We start from the raw sequence: 22873 nt of genomic DNA on the forward strand, positions 1-22873 counted from the left end.
CAATATTGACCTTCAAGGTTGCAGTTGCCCCAGGTCATTAGTTAATACCTTAATCCGTCTAGAATTACTGGTGACTAAGAGGTTTCTTTAGACAATTTATCTTACACTTATATTCCTTTGTTCTTTTACAAAAACTCTTTGAGGTGAAAATATTCAGTAATATACAAAAAATATTATTTCCAAATCAAAAAATATGAAAATTTCTTTATTAACCCCCACAAGTATTTTTAGGGTATTCGTGAATTTTGTTTACCAGTAAAATCTGTATATAAGGTATTTTTGTATAAAAATCTTTCTATACACGATCTTACATCAGGACTAGTATCCTGCACTTTGTATACCTAATCACACACCATTGTTAAATCTTGAATGAAAGAGAATTTATAATGTATTACCTTTCATTCAGATTTAACAAGTATCTAAATTCTTGATGTAATACTTGTATATTAATAAAAAGGAATTGAATGTAAATTAAATGATAATAACATCCTTGATTTGAAATTTGCTAAATATTGTATTGTCAAATGTCTTATGAAAAAAAAAGGGGGAAGGGAAAGCAATTTAGGAATGGGTGAAGTATGTGTTAGTATGTGAACATTAGGCTAAAATCCCAGACAAGATAAGAAGCTTAAATCATGAGCTAAGGCCATCACGTACACGAAGGTCTACGTTGTGTGTGTGTGGGGGGGTCTCCCGTGGATGAAAAAGAGAAACGTTGGAACAGGGTGCAGAGGAATTGAGGTGCCGTGTGAAGGTCATCGAGGGAGTATATAGTTTTTTGCGACACAAAAACGAGGCTTTTTTTTTTTGGTTTTTGCCTCGGATCTGTTCCAGTCGTTTCCGGAGAAAGGAAGTTCCTGTGAGGTTAGGGTGAGATGAATGAGAGTGGCTATGTGGCCAAGTAGAATGCCAACGTGTGTATTGGTCTCGGCATAGCAGAAGGAAAGTGTAGGCCGAGAAGAAAATGCAGAGCCTCGTGGACCAACATCGGCAGCAGTGCTTCGTGAACATCGTAGGCAACGAATCGTGATCGTATTCACATATCTATCTTCCAGAAGCAAGAACCTAAGGAATGTATCAGCCAGGTAACCTCATCGAAAGGGGACCAGATGAAGAAAACGCGAGCCGTTTTCTTCATCTGGTATAACGATCGCAAGTATAAGCCAGTGAGATCCCAACACCTCAGTAAAGTAAGAACTTTTTTCAAAATTTTGTATACAAAGAAAGTTAGATTGTGACGGTAAAAGGGACTAATTAGAATTGTGATTTATGAAGTGTTGTAGGACTTTAGGAGTTGAACCGTGAATAGGGAATGATTGATCTGAGTAAGAAAACTTGGAAAAGTGCAGTGTGAAAAATATTTTAGTTTGTCATTGTCGGATAGTTCTTGAACCATTAATTGTGTGAAAATAATCTAGAAGTGTTAAGTAATTAGAAGGACATCTCATTTTAATAGTATTAGATAACATTTCATGTTGTAAGGGAACTAGAATGTTCATGTTACGTCGAGTTATCTTATTTTACCATTCATACCAACATTAGTTAAGTTAGTGTCTATGAAGATAATTGTAACTTGCTTTATTAGTAATGAATAAATTTTTCTTGTCAACCAAATAACTTGCCTGATCACTTATCTCAATGCACTACTCATAAAGAGAACCTGTGCATAAAATTATTGGGGATAGTCACGACTGCGGTACAAAATAAGAATATATTAGATTATTGTGTTTGGAAATAGAGAAGGAAAGGATATAGGATAGTGTGCCATACTAGGTGTTTTCTTAGATAAAGAAATTTCTCTTATCTATAGAATTTTGGTGGTGCAACGTAAACAAATAAATTTTCCGAAATTTGAAACAGGGTTAACACTAGTATTCTAACAAAGAAATTGACTCTAGCCAGAGGCATTTCCTTTGTCTATCGAGTTTTGTACACGTGGGCAATACACTTATAGCAGCCAAGGGTTACAGGTAATAATAAGGGTAGAGTCTGTAAGAATTGTATAAGACAAAATTTTAGAGTTGAGGAAATAACAAGCAAAGAATAAAAATAATACACCATAGGCCAAGATTTAAGGAAAGGATATAAGATCATGGAGGAGTAAACACAATCAACAAATAAATTTATACTCATTTTACACCATTAGATTGGAGGGTTAGGGGAACTACAGTGCTAGATAGAAGACATGACAAGTCCACAAGAGTGTTTTTGGAGTCAGCAGTAGCTGAGAACTCCCTGACATATGGCTGTGTTAATTTTTAAAAATTGGGGAAAAAGTCATTCTAAGACCAACTGCAGCATATAGCAGCTGTAAATTTCTTTGTATTCAACATTACAAGCCGCTTAAATAGAGGTCAGTGTTTTTTATGTCCATAGTAGAAACAGTGTAGTTTCTACTATGTTGAAGTTTCTTGGTGTTGAAGAAATGGTGGAGAGGATTCAGAGGCAAGTTACAAAGATTGTTGCAGGTCTGTGAGATGTTTCCTACGAGGATAGATTGAAAGTCTGCGGGCGGCTCCAAAAACTAGCTGATAGACATAGGAGAGGAGATATGATAGAGGCATATAAATTATTAAAGAGGTTTTATAGGATTGATACTGATGACTTTTTTAAGACCAGTGCAGGAAGGGAGAGAACGAGGGGCCATCTCTGGAGATTCTATAAGAGTATGGTTAACAAGGGTGTTAGGACTAGATTTTTTGCTTGGTGGGTTGTGAATGCTTCGTCTGTGAATGAATTTAAGAAGTATGAGTGGTATTCTGTGAATAATGGTTAGTGTGTCAATGGAGGGTCTCCTGCAATGAGTCTTTTGACTCCATGGAGACACTGTTATAATAATAATATTCTAAGGTTGGTATAATTGCATTTTCATAGCACTAAAATTCCCTAGATTATCTTCACTCCACCTGAGAATAGCGTGGCAATCAGTATTTGCAACGTTGGTTAAGGATGATCGTGAGCATTCAATTATTTGAATACCACAGAATTTTGCGAATGAAGAAAAGGTATGAAGAGTACTGTCATCAGCAAATTTGAATTAGAGAGGATCATTGATATAATAGGAGGAAGAGTATAACTAAAAGCACACGACCCTGGGGTATCCAGTGCTGATTATAAAAAAGAGGGGGGGGGGAAATCTGATGAGAGGAGACTGGCAGTCCAGTCACAAAGGGCAGGAGGGATATCATAAAATAGTAGCTTGTTGAGAATGCCTTGGAAATATGAACAGTGATCACTTGAGCTTCTCTTAATCTTTCTGTGTCCTCTATCCAAAGGTGGGTAAGGTTAGTGAGGAGGTCTGCTGTAGAACTGCAGTAGCAGAATCCATGTTATTATTATTATCTAAAATACTATCTGAGTCTCCAGATAGGGGAAAAAAAAATAAAAATACTGATAGTTAAAGATTCTGTCCATCACTTTTGAGAATATTGAGTTGAGATCAATAGAGTGGTAGTCTGATGTTTTTTTTTATCTCCCATTTCTTTAGGGACAGGGTAGATAAATGCTTGATTTTATACTAATGGGTGGATGCTAGATGACTTACATAGAGGATGACTATTAATTCTGGAGCACAAGATTTAAGCTTAACTGGTGGACCAGTAGATCTGTTAGTATCAAGACTATTGTGGATTTTTCTGAGTATTCTGGCAAAAGATTAGAGGAGGCATGCTATGAACAGTTCATGGTTGTAGGAGGTGATTTGGTTATCTCTACAAGAGTTTGAATACAAGATGTCTGCCTTTATTTTTATGTGATGGTACCATCAAGATGTGTGAGAGAGAGGTGAAAACAAAGAAGGGTAGAAGTTATGCTTAATAGCCCTTATTGAGGGACCTGAATAAAACTTTCTTGGGATTTGTTGATGAATTTACACTTGTTGGGTTATAAGCTCATGAAGAAGCTGGCGTATTTGACTTGAGCTTAAATATGCCAAGTGGTTGACGTATCCACTCTCCAGCCAAAAGGCTGCAGGTTCGAATCCTGCCATGGGCATGGATGTTTGTATTGTCTGTGAAAATGCTAGTGGTGGTAGTGGGCAGTAGATGGCGTTGGTGTAGATGAGGCAGTTCGTTGTAGTTGGTGGATTGAGTTGTGGAGATGGAGAGTGTTGTAGAGTAGTGTCCTCCCTCAATGAGTACTTTGACTCCTTGGAGGTGTCACATAATAATAATATAAACACATGTGTATGTGAGGGGGGGGGGGTGGAGATCTGCTGTCTACACAGAAGTGAAAGTGTAACAGAAAGTGTGTTAATTATTTTTGCTGAGGCAGGATAGATAGTGGATCGTCATACTTCCCCAAATCAGATAAACACAAAATGGACAAAAATGAGCTCTCAGAGATCAAATAAATCTAATGAAAATAGTAACTAGATTCTTATAATGGAACTGTTGTGAACTTTACCACAACAGTTTTATTGTAAGAGTGGACAATGTGAAAGTGATTTAAAAAAAAAAAAAGCAGCAGCAGCATGAGATTTGATGATTGAGCTGTGTGTTAGAATGTGAACAAGAATGTGAGGATGCAAGAGGATAGACGATCTGAAAAATGAAAAATTTAGTAACGGAAGGATATGAAAGATTTTTGAAATTGATAAACAGAAGAATAAAAATGATGAGATTATGTGTGTGTGTATACTACCAAGGTACACCTTGAATGAATTGAGGAGGTGTAATTATAAATGATGCAATACATGGGTTGGGGAGGGAGGATGGTTTTGGATGAAGGATTTGTTGCAGCAAGATAGTTCGCATTTGAATGTCTGGTATTAAGCAGTGGGGAGGGAGAGTCACATCCAGTCTCTCTCTCTCTCTCTTGCCAATTGACTGATGAGAGAGCAGATATGAAGGGTTAGATAAGTGTTATTAGAATAATAAACATAACATATAGAGATGTCATTAAGTGAGATACTTATTTTCAAAGTTAGATATTATGCTTCTTCACTAATGCCAGAAATATTAAGAAATGAATAAAGGAGAGGAATTTTTGTAGCATGGCATTAGCCAACTCAAATAACCCAAAAAAATCATTGTCATAAGTGAGAATTTGTGGACAGAATAGACTATAGTCACAGAGGGATAAAATGCAAAAGGTTTGTTATTTATCAAAAAAAAAATAATTTATTTGTCAGGGATTATTAATCCTCAGCAACTGGTCATTTTTCACTTTACCTCTATATGCTGTTTTCTCTTCCAATCTATTGCCTTGTGTTAAACCTCCCAAAACAGTTAGTTACCTAGTTATCTGCCCTGATGAGTTAATGTGCTAATATATTTAACATTACATCTTTATGTACCAATCAGGCCTGTAAAAATATCCTACTTCATATAAGAGTTGAGACAAATATTATAAAATATGAAGTAGGATATTTTTACAGGCCTAATTGGTACATAAAGATGTAATGTTAAATATATTAGCACATTAACTCATCAGGGCAGATAACTAGGTAACTAATTGTTTTGGGAGGTTTAACACAAGGCCATAGATTGGAAGAGAAAACAGCATATGGAGGTAAAGTGAAAAATTACAGTTGCTGAGGATTTAGCAGTTAAGAGTGTTAGAGCTGGTTACAACATCACAGGATACGATGGTAAACAAGGTTGATATTCTACTTTCATTTGAAAAGCTTGATCATGTTGTCTTGAGAGGGAAGGTATTCAAGAATGTGAATATTTTTGGATATGACAAAGTTATGACAAATAGAAAGTTTCTAAAAGTATATAACATGACATGAATTAACGAAGAAGGAATTGAATAGGGAATCAGTTAGAGAGAGCTTGAAAAGAGCAACATTAATTGAATACCTAGAGTTAGGATTAGAAATCAAATGGTATTTAAAATGGATGAATAGTATTATTAATTAGCAACTGCATAATGCATAAGCAGCATAGAGTATTAGATTTTTTTTTTTTTAAAGTGACACACCGGGATTAAGAAAAATAAAAACACACTACCTAAATAGTGCTTATACAAAAATAGCTGAGTATTTTGATGAAAAAAAGCAGAGCTATTAATAACAGTGAGCATCTACTGGATTTCTGTTCATACTAACATGCTGAACCAACAAAGATGTACATCAGATTGCATGGAGCAGAGCACAATACAAAAAATGAGAAAAATCCTATTATGTTAATGTTGATAGTAATAAAACTTCAGACTAGCATAGAACGTATGAAGGATGTGAAACAGGAAACTATAGTTTTGAACAGGATAAAAATTAGTTGTATCTAGAAGAGGAAAACATGCAAAAATGTTAAAAATATATAACAGTTAATTCAGCTTTCTAATATGAGTTATAGACACAAATAAACTAATTTTATTACAAAAGTGAAAGATTGAAAACAAGAACCATTCCTTAGAGAGAGAGAGTATGATCTGAAGAAAATGTTTATTGCCTCATCCCAGAAGTATGTGGTTGTCGGTGAGGATAGAAAATTAAAACTGTGGACTCCTGACATTAGAGACAATATTTATTAAAAGTTCCTTGTGAGTTAGTTAACTATGTGCCTTTAGCTTTAGTGTATTTTTCTCTCTCAGTTATATGAAAGGTAGGGAAATGGCTTTTAGAAGATAATAGAAGATAAATATCATTAACAAAGTTAAATTTTCTGGAGGCTGTTGGAGTGGCAGAGGGGGAGTTTAAAATTGGAGCCAAGATTATCAAAAAAGTAATCACTTATAAAGCTGACATAATCCTTTCTTTCATTGTCACATGATAACCATTATTCATCATGATAAAATTATGGAAACAACTACCAAGCTGAAGTGTTAACTTTAATTTAAATTAAAATAATACTGGATGTTTTGACCTATACATTCATGATCAGGGACACAAGCTACAGATTCAATAAAGTATGCTCCAGCATTACTATTTTGGTCAACTGTTGACCTCTAGCCTGATCTTTGGAAAGAGACAGATTAAACATAAATAAATAAAATTTGTATATAGTGGAGCTACATCAGTAGCTGTTGGTGAGAGTTTAATTCTATGGTGTCTCCATGGAGCTTTTAAGCTTATTAAGTTTTATTTCTTGAATAATAATTTAAAAAAAAAAAAAAGCTTAGCTCCACTAAAGGTTCCCTTTCTCTTGCCAACTCAGTTTTATACCAGAACTGTAGCTTTAACATTGTATTTGTGTAATCTTCCATCTATTTTTTTTCCTGATATTCTTTTAATGTAAGGAATGGCTATGAACCCTGTAATCTTTCTTATTTGTGGATGTATTATTATAAAGAATTCTGTTATATGTTTTCCTGCTGTAGCCACATAAAACTTTTGCTTGTTATTTGTGATTCACTTTTTAAAGCCTCCTCATCAGAGCAAATTGTTAAGGCTATATTTTTGAGGTGCTAATGACACCTAGTTCTTGTGATGGATGATGGTATCAGTCTGTATGTGTACTGGCCCACATTTAGATTTACATTATAAATCATCATAGACAGTGAGTGATAGACAATCTGAGGGATGTGTGTGACAGTTGTATTCATAAAAGGAAGTTTGTTTTCAATTTAAATGGTGAAGTGAATGCATCTATGTTGCTTATTTCTGAGTGGCTTAGGAAAATGTTTAAAATTTGGCATTCATGGAGCCACACAGTAAATGTATCATCAGTATATTTTGACCATACTTTTTGTTTCAGAGTAACTGAATCTGGAGCTCATTGTTCAAAAAATTCCATATAATAGTTAGCTATGGGAAGGAAAAGAGTGAGCCCATGGCTGTACATTCTTTATGTAGATAGAAGTTATTTTGCTACCTGAAATAATCATAAGCAAAGAGTGCCCTGATATTGGACAGAAATTTGTCAATTAAAGGAAAAAGTATGTTAATGTTTGGGATATTTCTAATAAGGGCAGATATGGCAAAATTGAGTAATGAGTTTTCATTGTTGAATATGGCATTCATAATTTTGTTAAAGTGTTGTGGTTTTTTTTATGTTCGGAGGGATCTGTCAACTCCTTGAGTGTTTATGCTAATTTCTTGAGTAATAATTAGAGTTGTCAGCCATAGTGGCACATAATTTCTGTGTATTTTTGGAAATCTAAATTCTAGGAGTTCAGGCATAATGCAGTAACAGCTTTTTTTTTTTTTTAGCGATGCCTTTTGGCCATGTAATGAATGACTTAGTAATTCTGTTTTATTTTTAATAGGTTTATTTTTTTCCTTGGTGAGCTGTTCAATTTACAATAATGATAACATTATCTTTGTTTGCTTTAGTAATAACAATAACACTCTTTGTTATTAAAAATTGATGTGTTATTTCTACTTTAGTAGTTTAATATTATTTAGAATATTAGATGCTTCAATGTAATTATATGAATGTTGACTATCATAATTATTTTTAAGCATTTCATAAATTACATTTTGATACAAAACTGCTATAATATCATTTATACACAAATTAAAGATGCCAAGAAAGTATATTCTTGGTTAAATCCTTTATCCAAGTGTAAGCAAACAAAGTTTGTGCATGAAGTAACTTCACAACAGGGCAGGGTAACTTATATATATAGAAGCTAATGACTTCACATCACTTACCTCAGCATCTCATAAAGCAAAGCACATATCCTTATGGCTATGTATAATGCTATGCATTATGGGAAGGGTTACTACCCAGACTGGTTTTGACCTTCGTTGAGTCTCATCAGTGGGAGCCAGATCCAGAAGTGATACCAAAGTTAAGTGATGCAGAAGTCATATTTCCATATACAAGTAGTGAAAAGGTCATCATCAAATTCCTGACATGTATACCCTCAAGCAGTGTACAGGATATGATAGTACTACATGAAAAACTTACATCATTACTAACTTCCTATCTACAACTTTCCTCCAAATCAATCTGTCACATGTCAATATTCCAACATTATCAGAAATATCAGATCTTATTTTTTTCTCTTCAAAGACACTTTTTACTGTATCAATCCACCTATATCTTGGTCTTTTTCCTGCCAGCCTGGCAGAGAACACTTGTTTTGTTAATCTTTCCTCTCCCATTTAAGTGACCTGAGATTAGCTCTGCTAACACATTCCTGGATGCTGACAGTGGCAAGTTCTTTCCTAATATCCTCGTTTTTAATATGATATTGCCATTGATGCCATCTGTTCATCCCCCCTAATCTATCTCAGGACTCTCATATCTGCGATCTCTAGTCTTTGGTCAAGTGTTTTACTTCTGACCCAGCTCTCAGATCCATAAGTTAAAACTGGTTTGAACACTGTCTTCTATACAGCTAATTTAGTGTTCCGACTAATTTCTCTCCTATTCCATATGAATTTATTCAATTGACTTCCTACCATACCAGCTTTGTTGATTCTGTTGTCTATTTCCATATTTAATTTACCATTCTTCACTAAAAATCATGTCTAAGTAGCTGAAATGTTTTACTTGTTCTGTAGGTTCTCTATTAACAATGCAGTTGATATTTTCAATGTTTCTTCATACCATATCTACTACAACAGTTATTCAATTTAGTCAGGGAATCTTGCAGACTTGGAGTGGGTTTATTTAGAAGTATAACATCTCCAATTTTGATATCAGGTTTAATACCACTTTCCTTCATAATGTGACCCATATAGGTAATTAATAACAGAGGGATAATGTACATCCTTGTCTCACACCAGATTTAACATTAAACCACCTTCCTGTACTTCCTTCATTTCTAACTGCTGACTTACAACTCAAATAAAAACTAAGTATTGCATGATATAATGCTATTCAAAATGGTACACCATATAACTGTAACATTTTGAATAGCTTCTCTCTTGGCATCTTATCATATGCCTTTTCCAGATCTACTTAACTTAAATACAGATCTTTGTTATATTCCCATGATTTCTCAACTATCTGTCGTAAAGTGAAGATCTGATCCTGACAGCCTTTATTTGGCCTGAATCCAGCTTGTCTTCCACAATCCTTGTCAACTGTCAAGTATACTTGCATATATCTTACCAGGAACACTCTGTAGAGAAATACCTCCGTAATTCTCACATTCAGTTTTATTTCCCTTTTTATATATGACTATGAGAGCTCTACTCCAATCATCGGGAATTCGTCCCTATGTCCAGGCCTGAACTATGCAGTGCAGCCACTGTAAGACTTTTATACCTCCATACTTGAGCAATTCTGGTTGAATATCATTTAGTCCTGCTGCCTTTCCACATTTTAGGCTTTTGATTGCTTTTTCTACTTCAAGTATGGATATGTATTCCTGACTGGATGCCTGGTCAGTGTTTTTACCACTGTGCTATCATCACTGCTTGTTTCATTTAGCAGTTTTTCAAAGTAATTACTCCATACTTCAATGATATCTTTTTCTCCCATTTTCATGTCACCTTTATCATCTCTAACTCCTTTTACAGCACTCTTTCCTCCATTCCTAAGCTTCTTCAACAACCTCCAGAATATTTTGCCACCTTCTTGATATTTATTTTCTATATTCTTGCCAATGTCCTCCCATGACTTTTGTTTTGCTCGTTTTACACAGTGTTTAGCATTCTTGCATTTGTCTCTGTATTCTCTAAGAGCACAAGCTGACTTATTTGCCAGGAACTTTTGATATGCTTTCTTCTTTTCCTTCACTGCCTCTTTAACTTCCTGTGTCCACCATGGAGTTCTAATTTTTCTATCCTTGCAGACAACTTCACCACATGCCTCTCTGGCTGAATCAGTCAGTGTTTTCTTTGGAGCTTGCCACTGAATCTCAAAGGTTTGGTTCTTGTTCTCAAACTTTCATTTTTTCTTAAATAATGTGTATTTTAGTCTACAGTTCATATTTGAGAGCTGCTCAACTTTTATTCACTTTAAAACTTTCTTACATGTTATTCTTTTCAATATGAAATTCAATTTTATCCTGCTCAAGACTAAACGGTGATCACTTCAAATTTCAAATTCTACTGTATACTCTGGTGTCCTGCACCAGAGAGAAAACATTACTATCAACAATAACATAGTCAGTGAGACTTTTCTGCTCCATGTCCTGAGCAGAAATCCAACAGGTATTTGCCATTATTATTAGCTTTGCTTTTTTCTCCAAATTTAACCAAAATATTTTTGTATGTCTGACAATCATTCCCTACTCTGCTATTTAGATCCCCCACAAGGACCAACTTTTTCTTTTTCATTGTGTCAGTTGCTTTCTCTAAAGTCTCAAAAAATTCCTTTACTTCTACCTTAGTAGAACCTTCTGTGGGACCATAGGCACAAATTAGTCTCATTGTCCAGTTCCCCGTTCTCATATTTGCCCACATCACTCTACTAGAGTCCGCCTGCTGTTCAAGAATAGTAGCCTCGTATTTAGTGTTGAATACTATGGCTACTCCTTCTTTTCCTTGATTGTTATGGCCTGAATATAAATTTTGTATTTATTGCTCAGAAAGATCTCTCCAGTTTTTGCTTTTTTTATTTCAGTCATCCCTATTATGTCGATCTGGTACTTATCTAATTCCTCAGCTAGCTCTATTTCTTTCCCATTCAGTCTTCTTATGTTGATAATACCGATCTTGAACTCTGGTGATATTGAGTTGGGGTGGGTTTTAGGATTTGTTCCAGTAGCTGACTTTTCGCTGTTTGCTCTGGTTCCCTGGCAAAAACAACAGGGAGGACCTTGTTTAACCAGGTGATGCCCCAGCCGGCATGAAATTCTGTCATGTTGTACCATCGTTTTTATTTTGGTTTAAGCCAATAAAGAATACAATTTGGTCAGCTAAATCCCAAATTGCCAGCCCATCCTCATTCGTTCTGTATCCAGGTAGATAGCTAACAGGGTGTACCACAAGGTGAGGATTATACATTAGGTCAGAAGCCCTGATCGGTTCTCTGCATTTCTTTAAAGGCTATGTGGAGGTCTCCTCTCAGTTATATAGCTTTGACCCTTAAGCACCCTGTAGCCAAAAGGTGTCACACCTTATTACTAAAATACTCTGGATTAGAGATAGATGTTAAAAGTTTTGCATTTGGTTATACTATGAATGAACGATGCCAAGAAACTATATTCTTGATTTAATCCTTTATTCAAAAGTTTGCACATGAAGTGGCTTCATATCACTTTCCTTGGTATCCCATAATGGAAAGCACATATCCTTATAGGCATATATAATACTATGCGTTATGGGAATGGTCACTACCCAGATCAGATTCGACTTTAGCCTCTATATACTAGTTGCCCAATCATGAAATTAATTCAAGTGCAAACTTTGTTTAAAGGATTAAACCAAGAATATAATTTCTTGGCATCTTTAATTTATAGTATAACCAAATGGAAAAATTTTCAACATCATTTATATATGGCAGAAATTCTTTAAAATGTGTGGATTGTTTAGTTATTTACCTTTACTGACACTTCTGGTTCATGATGAAAATTATTTAAAATTATTATTATGTAGGATCCATGGCAGGTGAGGGGGTTGTCAAGGATTCATATTTCATAGTATATCATTCATGTCAAATTTTGCATTGATGAATTCTTAAAAGAATTTTGTGAAGATTTTACGAAAATGCCATCAGTTAAAAGAACAGCTCTTTGTCAATATCAGAATTGTGGGAAATAACTTAGAAATTATGAAAAACTAAAAACACCAGTCAATATTGACTTTTACAGCTACATTGATGTATCATTTATCTGATCACAGTGGGAAGGTAGTTTGCCATTTTGATAATTGAAGGATTGGATAAGTGAAGGTATAATTGCTTGGTGCTATACTAGAAGCCTGTTGACATAACAGAAGTAAGTTAATTGAACGGACATTGTTTTGAAGGTCAGATTAACCATATATATGAGGGTTCCATAAGTTTCCAGCCTAACTAACTTTTGATAGAAGGGAAACAACTGTCACTTTTCAACATAATCTCTGTTTATTTAAATACAGTTTTCACATCTTTTAATTAACATTTTTATGCCCTTGAAAAAAAAAGTCTGTACTTCATCATCATTATCAAATTCCTGCCATGTATCCTCAAGGGGTGTACAGGATGTGATAGTACTACATGAAAAAAATTACATGATTACTAACTTCCTATCTACAATTTTCCTCCAAATCAGTCTGTTACTTGTCAAGACTCTAACATTATCAGATCTTATATTTCTATCGTCTAAGGCACTTTGTACCATATTAATCCACCTATATCTTGGTCTTCCTCTGGGTCGTTTTGCTGCCAACCTGGCAGAGAACACTTGTTTTGCTAATCTTTCTTCGCCCATTCTGTTTAAGTGACCATACCACCTGAGATTAGCTCTGCTAATGCATTCCTGGATGCTGGCAATGTCAAGTTCTTTCCTAATATTCTCGTTTTTAATAAGATATTGCCATTGATGCCATCTGTTCATCCCCCTAATCTTTCTCAAGACTCTCATATCTGCGGTCTCTAGCCTTTGGTCAAGTATTTTACTTCTGATCCAGCTCTCAGATCCATAAGTTAAAACTGGTTTGAACATTGTCTTCTATACAGCTAATTTAGTGTTCCGACTAATTTCTCTCTTATTCCATATGAATTTATTCAGTTGACTTCCCACCATACCAGCTTTGCTGACTCTGTTGTCTATTTCTATATTTAATTTACAATCTTCACTAAAAATCATGCCTAAGTAGCTGAAATGTTTTACTTGTTCCACAGGGTGGAACAAGTAAAACATTCACGACACAGTTGACATTTTCAATGATTCTGCCTATTTTCATTGTCTTTGTCTTGTTATTGCTAACCTTCATACCGTATCTATCACAACACTTATTCAATTTAGTCAGGGAATCTTGCAGACTTGTAGTGGATTTATTTAGAAGTATAACATCATCCGCATAATGCAAAGAGCTGACATTAACATCTCCAATTTTGATATCATGTTTCATACCACTTTCCTTCATGATGTGATCCATATAGATAATGAATAACAGAAGGGATAATGTACATCCTTGTCTCACACCAGACTTAACATTAAACCATCTTCCTGTACTTCCTTCAATTCTAACTGCTGATTTACAACTCAAATAAATACTAAGTATTGCTTTATATAATGCCACCTTGACACCATATAACTGTAGCGTATTGAATAGCATCTCTCTTGGCACCTTGTCATATGCCTTTTCCAAATCGACAAAACTTAAATACAGATCTTTGTTATATTCCCATGATTTCTCGACTATTTGTCGTAAAGTGAAGATCTGATCCTGACAGCCTCTATTTAGCCTGAATCCAGCTTGTTCTTCACCCAGCTTTTTTTCCCACAATTCTTCTCAACTGTTTCTCAGGTATACTTGCATAGATCTTGCCAGGAACACTCAGTAGGGAAATACCTCTGTAATTCTCACATTCAGTTTTATTTCCCTTTTTATATATGGGTACTATTAGAGTTCTACTCCAATCATTTGGAATTCGTCCCTCTATCCAGGCTTTCTGAACTATGCAATGCAGCCACTGTAAGACTTTTATACCACCATACTTCAGCATTTCTGGTCGAATATCATCTACTCCTGCTGCCTTTTAACATTTCAAGCCTTTAATGGCGTTTTCTACTTCAAGTATGGATATGTATTCCTGACTGCATGTCTGGTCAGTGTTTTTTACCACTGTGCTGTCATCACTGCTTGTTTCATTTAGCAGTTATTCAAAGTAATTACTCCATACTTCAATGATATCTTTTTCTCCTGTTTTCATGTCACCTTTATCATCTCTAACTCCTTTTACAGCATTCTTTCCTCCATTCCTAAGCGTCTTCAACAACCTCCAGAATATTTTGCCACCTTCTTGATATTTATTTTCTATATTCTTGCCAAAGTCCTCCCATGACTCTTGCATTTGTCTCTGTATTCTCTAAGAGCACAAGCTGACTTATTTGCCAGGAACTTTTGATATTCTTTCTTCTTTTCCTTCACTGCCTCTTTAACTTCCTGTGTCCACCATGGAGTTCTAATTTTTCTATCCTTTCAGACAACTTCACCACATGCCTCTCTGGCTGAATCAGTCAGTGTTTTCTTCAGAGCTTGCCACTGAATAGGTTTGATTCCTGTTCTCAAACTCTTTCGTTTTTTTCTTCAATAATGTTTGTGTATTTTAGTCTACAGTTCACATTTGAGAGCTGCTCAACTTTTATTCACTTTAAAACTTACTTACGTGTTATTCTTTTCAATTTGAAATTCAATTTTATCCTGCTCAAGACTAAATAGTGATCACTTCCAATTTCAAATCCTCTGTACCCTCTGGTGTCCTGCACCAGAGAGAAAACATCACTATCAACAATAACATAGTCAATGAGACTTATCTTATTCCTTGCCTCTACTCTCCATGTGAATTTGGGGACATTTTTATGTTGGAACATGGTGTTAGTAATAACCAGTCCATGTCCTGAGCAGAAATCCAACAGATATTTACCATTATTATTAGCTTTGCTCTTTTCTCCAAATTTTCCCAAAATATTTTTGTATGTCTCACAATCATTTCCTACTCTGCTATTTAGATCCCCAACAAGGACCAACTTTTCCTTTTTCATTGTATCAGTTGCTTTTTCTGTACTTTTGTCTGCAAATTGGCCTAAAACTTCATCTTTCACCTCATTATCATCTGCAAATTTTCTTTCTCAAAGGTTTTGAGAAGAAATCGTAGTTACTGGGTGCTAGATCTGGGCTGTAGGGTAGCTATTCAATCTATAGCTGTTTAGCATGCATACACAAAGCAGAATACTCTGATTTCTTCCTAGCTTTCCTTCCATGTTAGGTTCAGTGGCCTGTCATGGCCACATAACTTGGCTTCTTATGAATCTTCTTACTGCTTATGATGGGACAGTTAATCCCATCTGCATTGTCTGCTGTGTGCGTTTGTCTATTCTTTCTAGTCAGTTTGCATGTTTTGCTGGATAAAGACCTGAGTTTCCAGGATAAAAACCACCTTCTCCATTTGAGACTGGCTAGGATGCAAAGAATTTTATCTGAGCTTTTCAACTAAAGGAGAGTATTGAAACCCAGGTCTTTCCAGTCAAAGGACATCATCAGTACTGGCTGAGCTATGGAGGCTCTATGAAGATGGCTTCAGATCTGACACCTCTCTCAGTTTTGCAGCTGTTTTTCCTGACTGTTGTCCAGTGAAATTTAATTTGAATGCAATAACTTTACTGTTGAGCTGCATATACCATTCTGATTTCCCTTGTACACATAAAACTGCTACCAATAAAAAAAAAAAAAAAAAAAGTAAAAAAAAAAAAAGTTTGATTTATTCACTCCTTGAGTGTTTTACAGGTTATCTCCCCTGTGTACAATGCACATCCAGTGGTTTATGATGTTCTATAATTATTATATCAGATATGAAACCCTTAATTTTGTTGTTTAGTTCTGCTTGGTACCCAGCCATATTGGAATCAACAGAAAGAAGACTGTAACTGTTGTGTCAACTAGTGCTTTCTTCATGTATTGTTTGTCAGTTCCCTACAAACTACAGACAGTTAATAAGAGCATATTTAATTAATTGTTAGCAATCATCCTGGCAAGAAGCACTGGCAAATATATTGTATGAGATTAAGCATTAGTCTGGTCTACACAGAAACAGGGGAAGTTGTACTCACTAGGATACATATAAACCACTGTCATTTTACACATTCTTATCTGTTGAGGTCTGATGACCCATTATTCACACTATGTGTGAATAATGTAACAGTTGTCATACCATATGCTGTTCTAGTGAATTGCAGCACTTCACTTGAGAGAGGAATGCAGTTTTTACTAATATAGCTGTTACACTATTCACACATAGCTTGAATAGTGTAATAGTTGTCATACCATATGCTGTTCTAGTGAATTGCCAACACTTCACTTGAGAGAGGAATGCAGTTTTTACTAATATAGCTGAGCCAATACACCAATTATCAGACTCAGAGAAATGTGGGAAGTTTTTAACTTTTTACAAATAATTTATACAAGTGAATTTCATCGTGAATGCAAGTTACAGTATATGTAGAGACAGTTGTCCATTTGTTGTTGTTGTTTTCTTGTAAGTTATTTACTTATTTAGCTACAGCAATTGTCCATTTATCTGAACTTCAAGACAAAGATCCTTCAATTAATTGATTTTTTTCAACTGACTTCTTGTAGGGCACCATGTAATTGTACTTCAGTTATCAGAACTTGCTATTCTGAAAATTGAGTGAAAGGTCATTTTTCATTTCCTCTAACCTTAAAGTTTTTTTTTGCCTGTGATATATTTCAATGATGAAATATATCACAGGCAAAAACTTGTGATTTGAATGATGAAAGGTAAAGGTTGTTGTATATTGTGCAAATCATTATTTTATTATTATTATTATTATTATAATATTTCTTTATAATTATGTGTGTGTGTGTGTGTGTGTGTGTGTGTGTGTGTATATATTAGCATTTTTATGAAATAAGGAGACAAAAAGTGGTCAACTTCTAGTGAAAAAACACTCACTCTTTAAAAATTCATTGTTGCATTTCTGTTTTACTGACAGCAAAATAAATGTGAAGGTAATAAACTTTATTACTAAATAGCTTAAGGAAATTACAATGTACAATAGAATATACATTAAAATAACTTTTAATACACTTCCAATATTTAACAAACTTTGTGAGTACTCTTCCTGTTGTTTCATTTATTAAATATGAAAAAAAAATAAAATATATAAACAATATCCCATTTTTCCATGTGTGGTGTATTATGGTAGTCCATTGCATGTGTTCTTCTAGCAAGTTTGCCTGTTTTGCAAGATAAAAAAACCAAGTTTCCAGGAGTAAAAATCCTGCTACCTAAATATGAGACCAGGTAATTTACCTTCATTGTGAAAAGCGCTGATAACGATTCTGTTCATCCAAAATGGATTTCAAACTCATGTCTCTCCATCCAAAGGGTAGCATTGAAACTGACTGAACTATGGAGGCTTTTATAAAATAAAAATAAAAGTAGTACAACGCCATCCACAAAAAAGTGAAAAGTTAAACTTTAGTTTCGAGCTGCACAACACCATCTACCACCACAAATAGTATTTTTGTCTGTAAATGGTGTGTGTTCTCACAGATAATTTGCCTGTATGCAAGGATGAAAAACCCGAGTTTCCAGGTAGGAAAAAACCTACTACCTCCATGTGAGATCAGCTAACTCACCTTCCATTGAAAAAGCCCCTATAAAGATTCCTCTCGTCGTGACTAGAATTGAACTTGGGTCTTTTCCAATTAAAGGGTGCAATGTCCCATTCTTCCAATTGTACTACAGAGGCACTTGATATGGCAAAAGCATACAACGCTGCTTGGAGATTTGGAATAATGAAAGACCTACAGAGTTTTGGTCTCAGAGGTGAATTTTTCTATTTTTTTTATCAAAAAATTCTTATCTAATCAAATCTTCCGAGTCTAGAAATCTCTCTCTCTCCTCCAACTCTATACCCAAGAGGAAGGAGTCCCACAAGGTTCGGTTTTAAGTGTCACGCTTTTTGCAATCAATGTCAACTCCTCCAACAGTAAGTAATTCCCTCAGTGTGGATGACTTCATCTTCTCTGATTCATGTAATATGAAGATCATAGCAAAACAACAGCAGCAGCAAGCCATTGGACATTTTTCAAAATAGGCACTTGCAAATGGGTTTAGATTTTCATAGCAGAAGGTTTAGGTGCACTTTTGCTACAGACATGGTCTTCATTCTGACCCAGAACTCTGACTAGGACAAACATTAATGCAGTTGCATCAGAAACCAAGTTCTTGGGACTTATATTTGATCTCAATCTTAGTTTCATCCCTCACATACGTTAGTTATGAGACAAGTGCTAAAGCAATGAAGATCCTTTGCACCTCTTGGGGATGCAGACAGATACTCTTTGCTCCATCTATATCATGCATTATAAGATTAAAACTTGATTTGGGGTCCCAAGTCTATGCATCTGCCAGAGAAAGTACTCTATAATGGTTAGACCTTGTGTACCATCAACCCATAAGAATTACAACTGGTGCATTTCAAACCTTACCAATTCTTAGTCTCTATGTCAAGACAAATGAACTACCCTTGTTGCTTCAACATCAATAATTATCTCTATTTTATGCTACAAAAAATAAAATCCCTGTCACACCATCCTGCATGGCCAACTCTTTTTTGGCCATGATGGGAGAATCAAATAGGTAAAAATAACAAAATAGGTAATTTGTTATTTTTATATTTGTCTTTCTCCTCTTCATATGATTATCATGCACCATTAAACTGAAATACAAACAAACAAGCTTTTAAGAATCTAAATCTGACTAAAAGTAAAACAGTAATAAATAACAAAATTTTGGAATAAGTTAATGTAAATATATAAAAATGTAGAAGGTGCATCATTTCATATGAATATGAGGATATAAATATAAAAATTACAAAATACCTAAAAATAACAGCTGTAATTCTGTGCTTAAATCCAACCTAGTACAAAAATAAACTCAAAAGTTTATAATACCTTAGTTTTACCAACATTATTATATGGACAGAAAATTAGGACAGTAAAACAAACAAAAAGAGCAAAAATTAATAGCAGAAATGAAATTTATGAGGGAAACAGCAAAATATACCTTATTTGATCATAAAAGATATGAAGAAATAATGAAAGAATTAAACCAGGACCAATAATGGAGAAAATATAAGTACAGTGGGACAGTCCATGTTTATAGAATGCAAATGGAAAGTCTACCCAAACAAGTTATTCATTATAAACCATCAGGAAAAGAAGACCAAGTCATCCATTGAAGGGATTTGCTGATGGCCTCTGAGGTTGGAACAACCATAATAGGCGTAAATCCTTCAAGTGTATGATGATGATTTTTTTTTTTTTTTTAAATCCCACTCAGAAGGATATTTTTTCTCCCATTTCTATCAGATATATATATATACAGGAGGTGACAAAACCTAAAGTGCATAAAGAGTTAGAGCTTTGCTCTGTTGTGAACCACTTGATGGATATTTGTAAAGGAATCTTACTAAGCTATAAACCTTAAAAGATTTAGTTTTAGTCCTAATTGGACAGTTTGTTCTTGTACTTTATATATAAATTGTTTGCATTGTACAACACTACCTAATTCTGCAATGTATAATTTATTCTAACAAATAATCATAATGTCATTATTCTACCACTTTTAGCAATCTTCCTGAGCATTATGCATTCAATCAGATTTTATCTGAATATTGATTTACACAACAGTGTTCTTAAATTTTATTAAATAATTCCTTTATGTGGAAATATTTTTACATGCATAGTTTTTATTTTACATTTGTTGCTTGTTATTTTAACCAATTTGGCACATCATAACTGTTGATGCTAATGTGCCAATAAAATTCAAATCAATTTTTTTTTATTTTTTAAACAATTAAAATTTAAAAAAATTATATCAAATAAAAAAATCAAATTTCAGATATTTGTAGATTTTATGTAAATCATGTGAAATGAAGTTTATTTAAATTTCTTCCAGTACTAGAAAGAACAAGTAAAGAGTGTCCAAAGGATAAACCTGCTGTTTATAGTGAATTAGAAGAACAGCAACAAGAAGATGAAGAGCAAGAGCAGGAATGTGAACATTGTCATGAAGAATATCCTCCAGAAGATTGCATGAGTGAGATGTTTGTTGATGCACCTTCAGAGGAACCTATTAACCCAAATTGTCAGGTAACTGATCTGGACAGTGACCATGAAATCATAGTTGACAGGATTGAATCAAGGAGTACTGAACTCTCTCCACAAATTATTGTAAATAGTATTCAGGAAGATTCTACATTGATAGAACCTGTTTCTAATGGTGGCTCTTTATCTCCCAACCAGCAATCAGAGGAAACTGTTGACAGTAAGGGGAAAACTGTGGATCCCATATATTTCTGATTTGCAGAAATTTAAGAGAAATATCAATGTCAGATGTCTCAGAGAGAGAGCAGTGTGCCTCTCTGTCCGTGAGTATCACCCAGATTGTTAACTGGTTTGGTCCAGCCGGTGTCTGGCATGCGTCGCAGCCAGAAAGAGCACAAGTCAGCGGAGACACGGTGTCCATTAGCCAGCCAGTTACATTCTGACGTCAGGGTACTAGCTGTTCCCTGTGTGGTTCTTGCTGCATGTCACATGAACTGTGTTGCAGCATTCTCAGATTGATGGCCAGTCTGAACTTGTAAAATGTTTTATCTAAAGACAGTGAACACAAACTTGTAAATTATTTGGAAACGTGTAATTTTACAGTAGCACAAATCATGCCATTGTTTAAATATTGCAGTAGAAACTGTAAAAACACCACTACCTTGTCATTGTTGTAATTAGCAAAACTGAAGGCTTTCTTCTTTGCCTTGCTTATCCTAGATGTAAAAGAAAATTAACTTGAGTACAATCCAAGCTGCCAGGTTCATAGACCATTTTAATCAGGATATTGTTTTATGGTGCTGAAGCTATATGAACAATTATCAGGGCCTTCTGTAAATTGTGAATTGTTCCATAAAATGCATGACTAGTTTCTTAGGCCCAAACTTGAAGTCAGGCCTTTTCCTTTTTATTGAGGAATTCAAGGCTTCTTTGTAGATATTCAACCAGCCACTAGTATTGATGAAGGAATTGTGGTTGACAGTTCTGTGCCTAATGTAGAGGGAAAGGGTACTGTTGCTTACTTCTGCTGATTTTTTTTTTTTTCCCTTCCTGTGTTGGTGGTCTACAGACTGTTCCTGCATGTTATTAGTGTCATTCAAATGATGCCTGTAAATATTATAGTAAATTTTATATGTGATGAACTCATTGTGCTTCTAATTTAATTGCATTAATAAACATGCAATTCACTTCCTTTAACAATGTTGTAGTTGCCATATTTTGTGTTCGTGTGTAAACAAAAATTGTCGAATGAATTACTTAAAAGAAGAATTGAATAATTCATAATTAACTTGAAATGTTTGAAACAGCAAGCAGATAACTGAAATGCTGAAGTATTTTGCCTAAGCAGGAACATACTTATAGTCAGTATCATTTTTCAATATTTATCTTAATCTATTTAGGTTTATACCTTTCATATAAATAGGATGAAGCCCACTCATGTGTATCAAAAAAAAAGTGTTGAAAATTAGACTTCAAGCTTATTTCAAAGAAAGAAAAAAAAAATCTGATGTGTACTTTGAAAAAGGTTGCTGTTTATTATAATTGAGAAGAGCAAATGTTACAACAGATTATTAGATTTTCCATACAAAATCATCGTCACTTTGTTTAGAAATTGCTCTCTGATAGATTTATATTCAACGACAAACTATTTATTTAGAATTGTATTTATTATAAAACATTCCATTAATGCAATTTGGTTATCCAAGTGAAATATAGTAGTTTTGATTATTAATACCACACACACACATGCATTTTTTTATTTTATTTTTATTTTATTTTATTTTTTTTCCTCCCATAACTTTAGTTTTGGAATTTCTTGATATTAGCTTCTCTCTTAATTGACTTATTTACAGACCAGAACAAAATAAAATAATTCTTTTCTTTATTAAAAAAACTAATGCAATAAGTTTAAGGGAGATGGTAAATCCCATATTATTCTACAGCCGGGTATGAAATTCGGATCGAAATCCATCGAAATTCTAGAGTTTCATCCCAAAAAAACTATCGGCGAGCCCAAGTGTAAGTAATCACTTGGGTAATACAACACCATATGTTGTACTACCCAAGTGATTTATGTCACCAGTAAAATAGCCTTTTGGCTTGTTATCGTAAACTAATGCAATATTTTCAACCTATCTATGAAATGAATTTTTCTGTGTGTACCATTTTTGGAGTGCTCAGATAGGCACCATGGCACTAGTCATCGCAAAGAAGAATGTGCATAAGTACTTGTATACGGTTGGTGAAAGAAAGAGCATGCACAGTATATCTTAGTTTTATCTTCAGAAGTACTGTGGCTTAAAA

At 34.5% G+C, this 22873-nt stretch overlaps 1 protein-coding gene across 1 annotated transcript in view; it reads left to right on the forward strand.

The window, feature by feature from the left end:
* Positions 1 to 22202, forward strand: part of LOC150106740 (rho guanine nucleotide exchange factor 11-like) — an 837747-nt gene extending 815545 nt beyond the window's left edge. The window contains exon 41 of the mRNA XM_090393466.1: positions 20421 to 22202. Coding sequence (XP_090249592.1) covers positions 20421 to 20824 — 404 coding nt within the window. The 3' untranslated portion in view covers positions 20825 to 22202. The remainder of the gene's footprint in view (positions 1 to 20420) is intronic.
* Positions 22203 to 22873: the final 671 nt, after the last annotated feature.

This window comes from Typopeltis vanoorti, chromosome 5, assembly GCF_054136105.1.
Source record: "Typopeltis vanoorti isolate ZY-2024b chromosome 5, IOZ_Tvanoo_1.0, whole genome shotgun sequence".
Taxonomy (NCBI): Eukaryota; Metazoa; Arthropoda; class Arachnida; order Uropygi; family Thelyphonidae; genus Typopeltis; species Typopeltis vanoorti.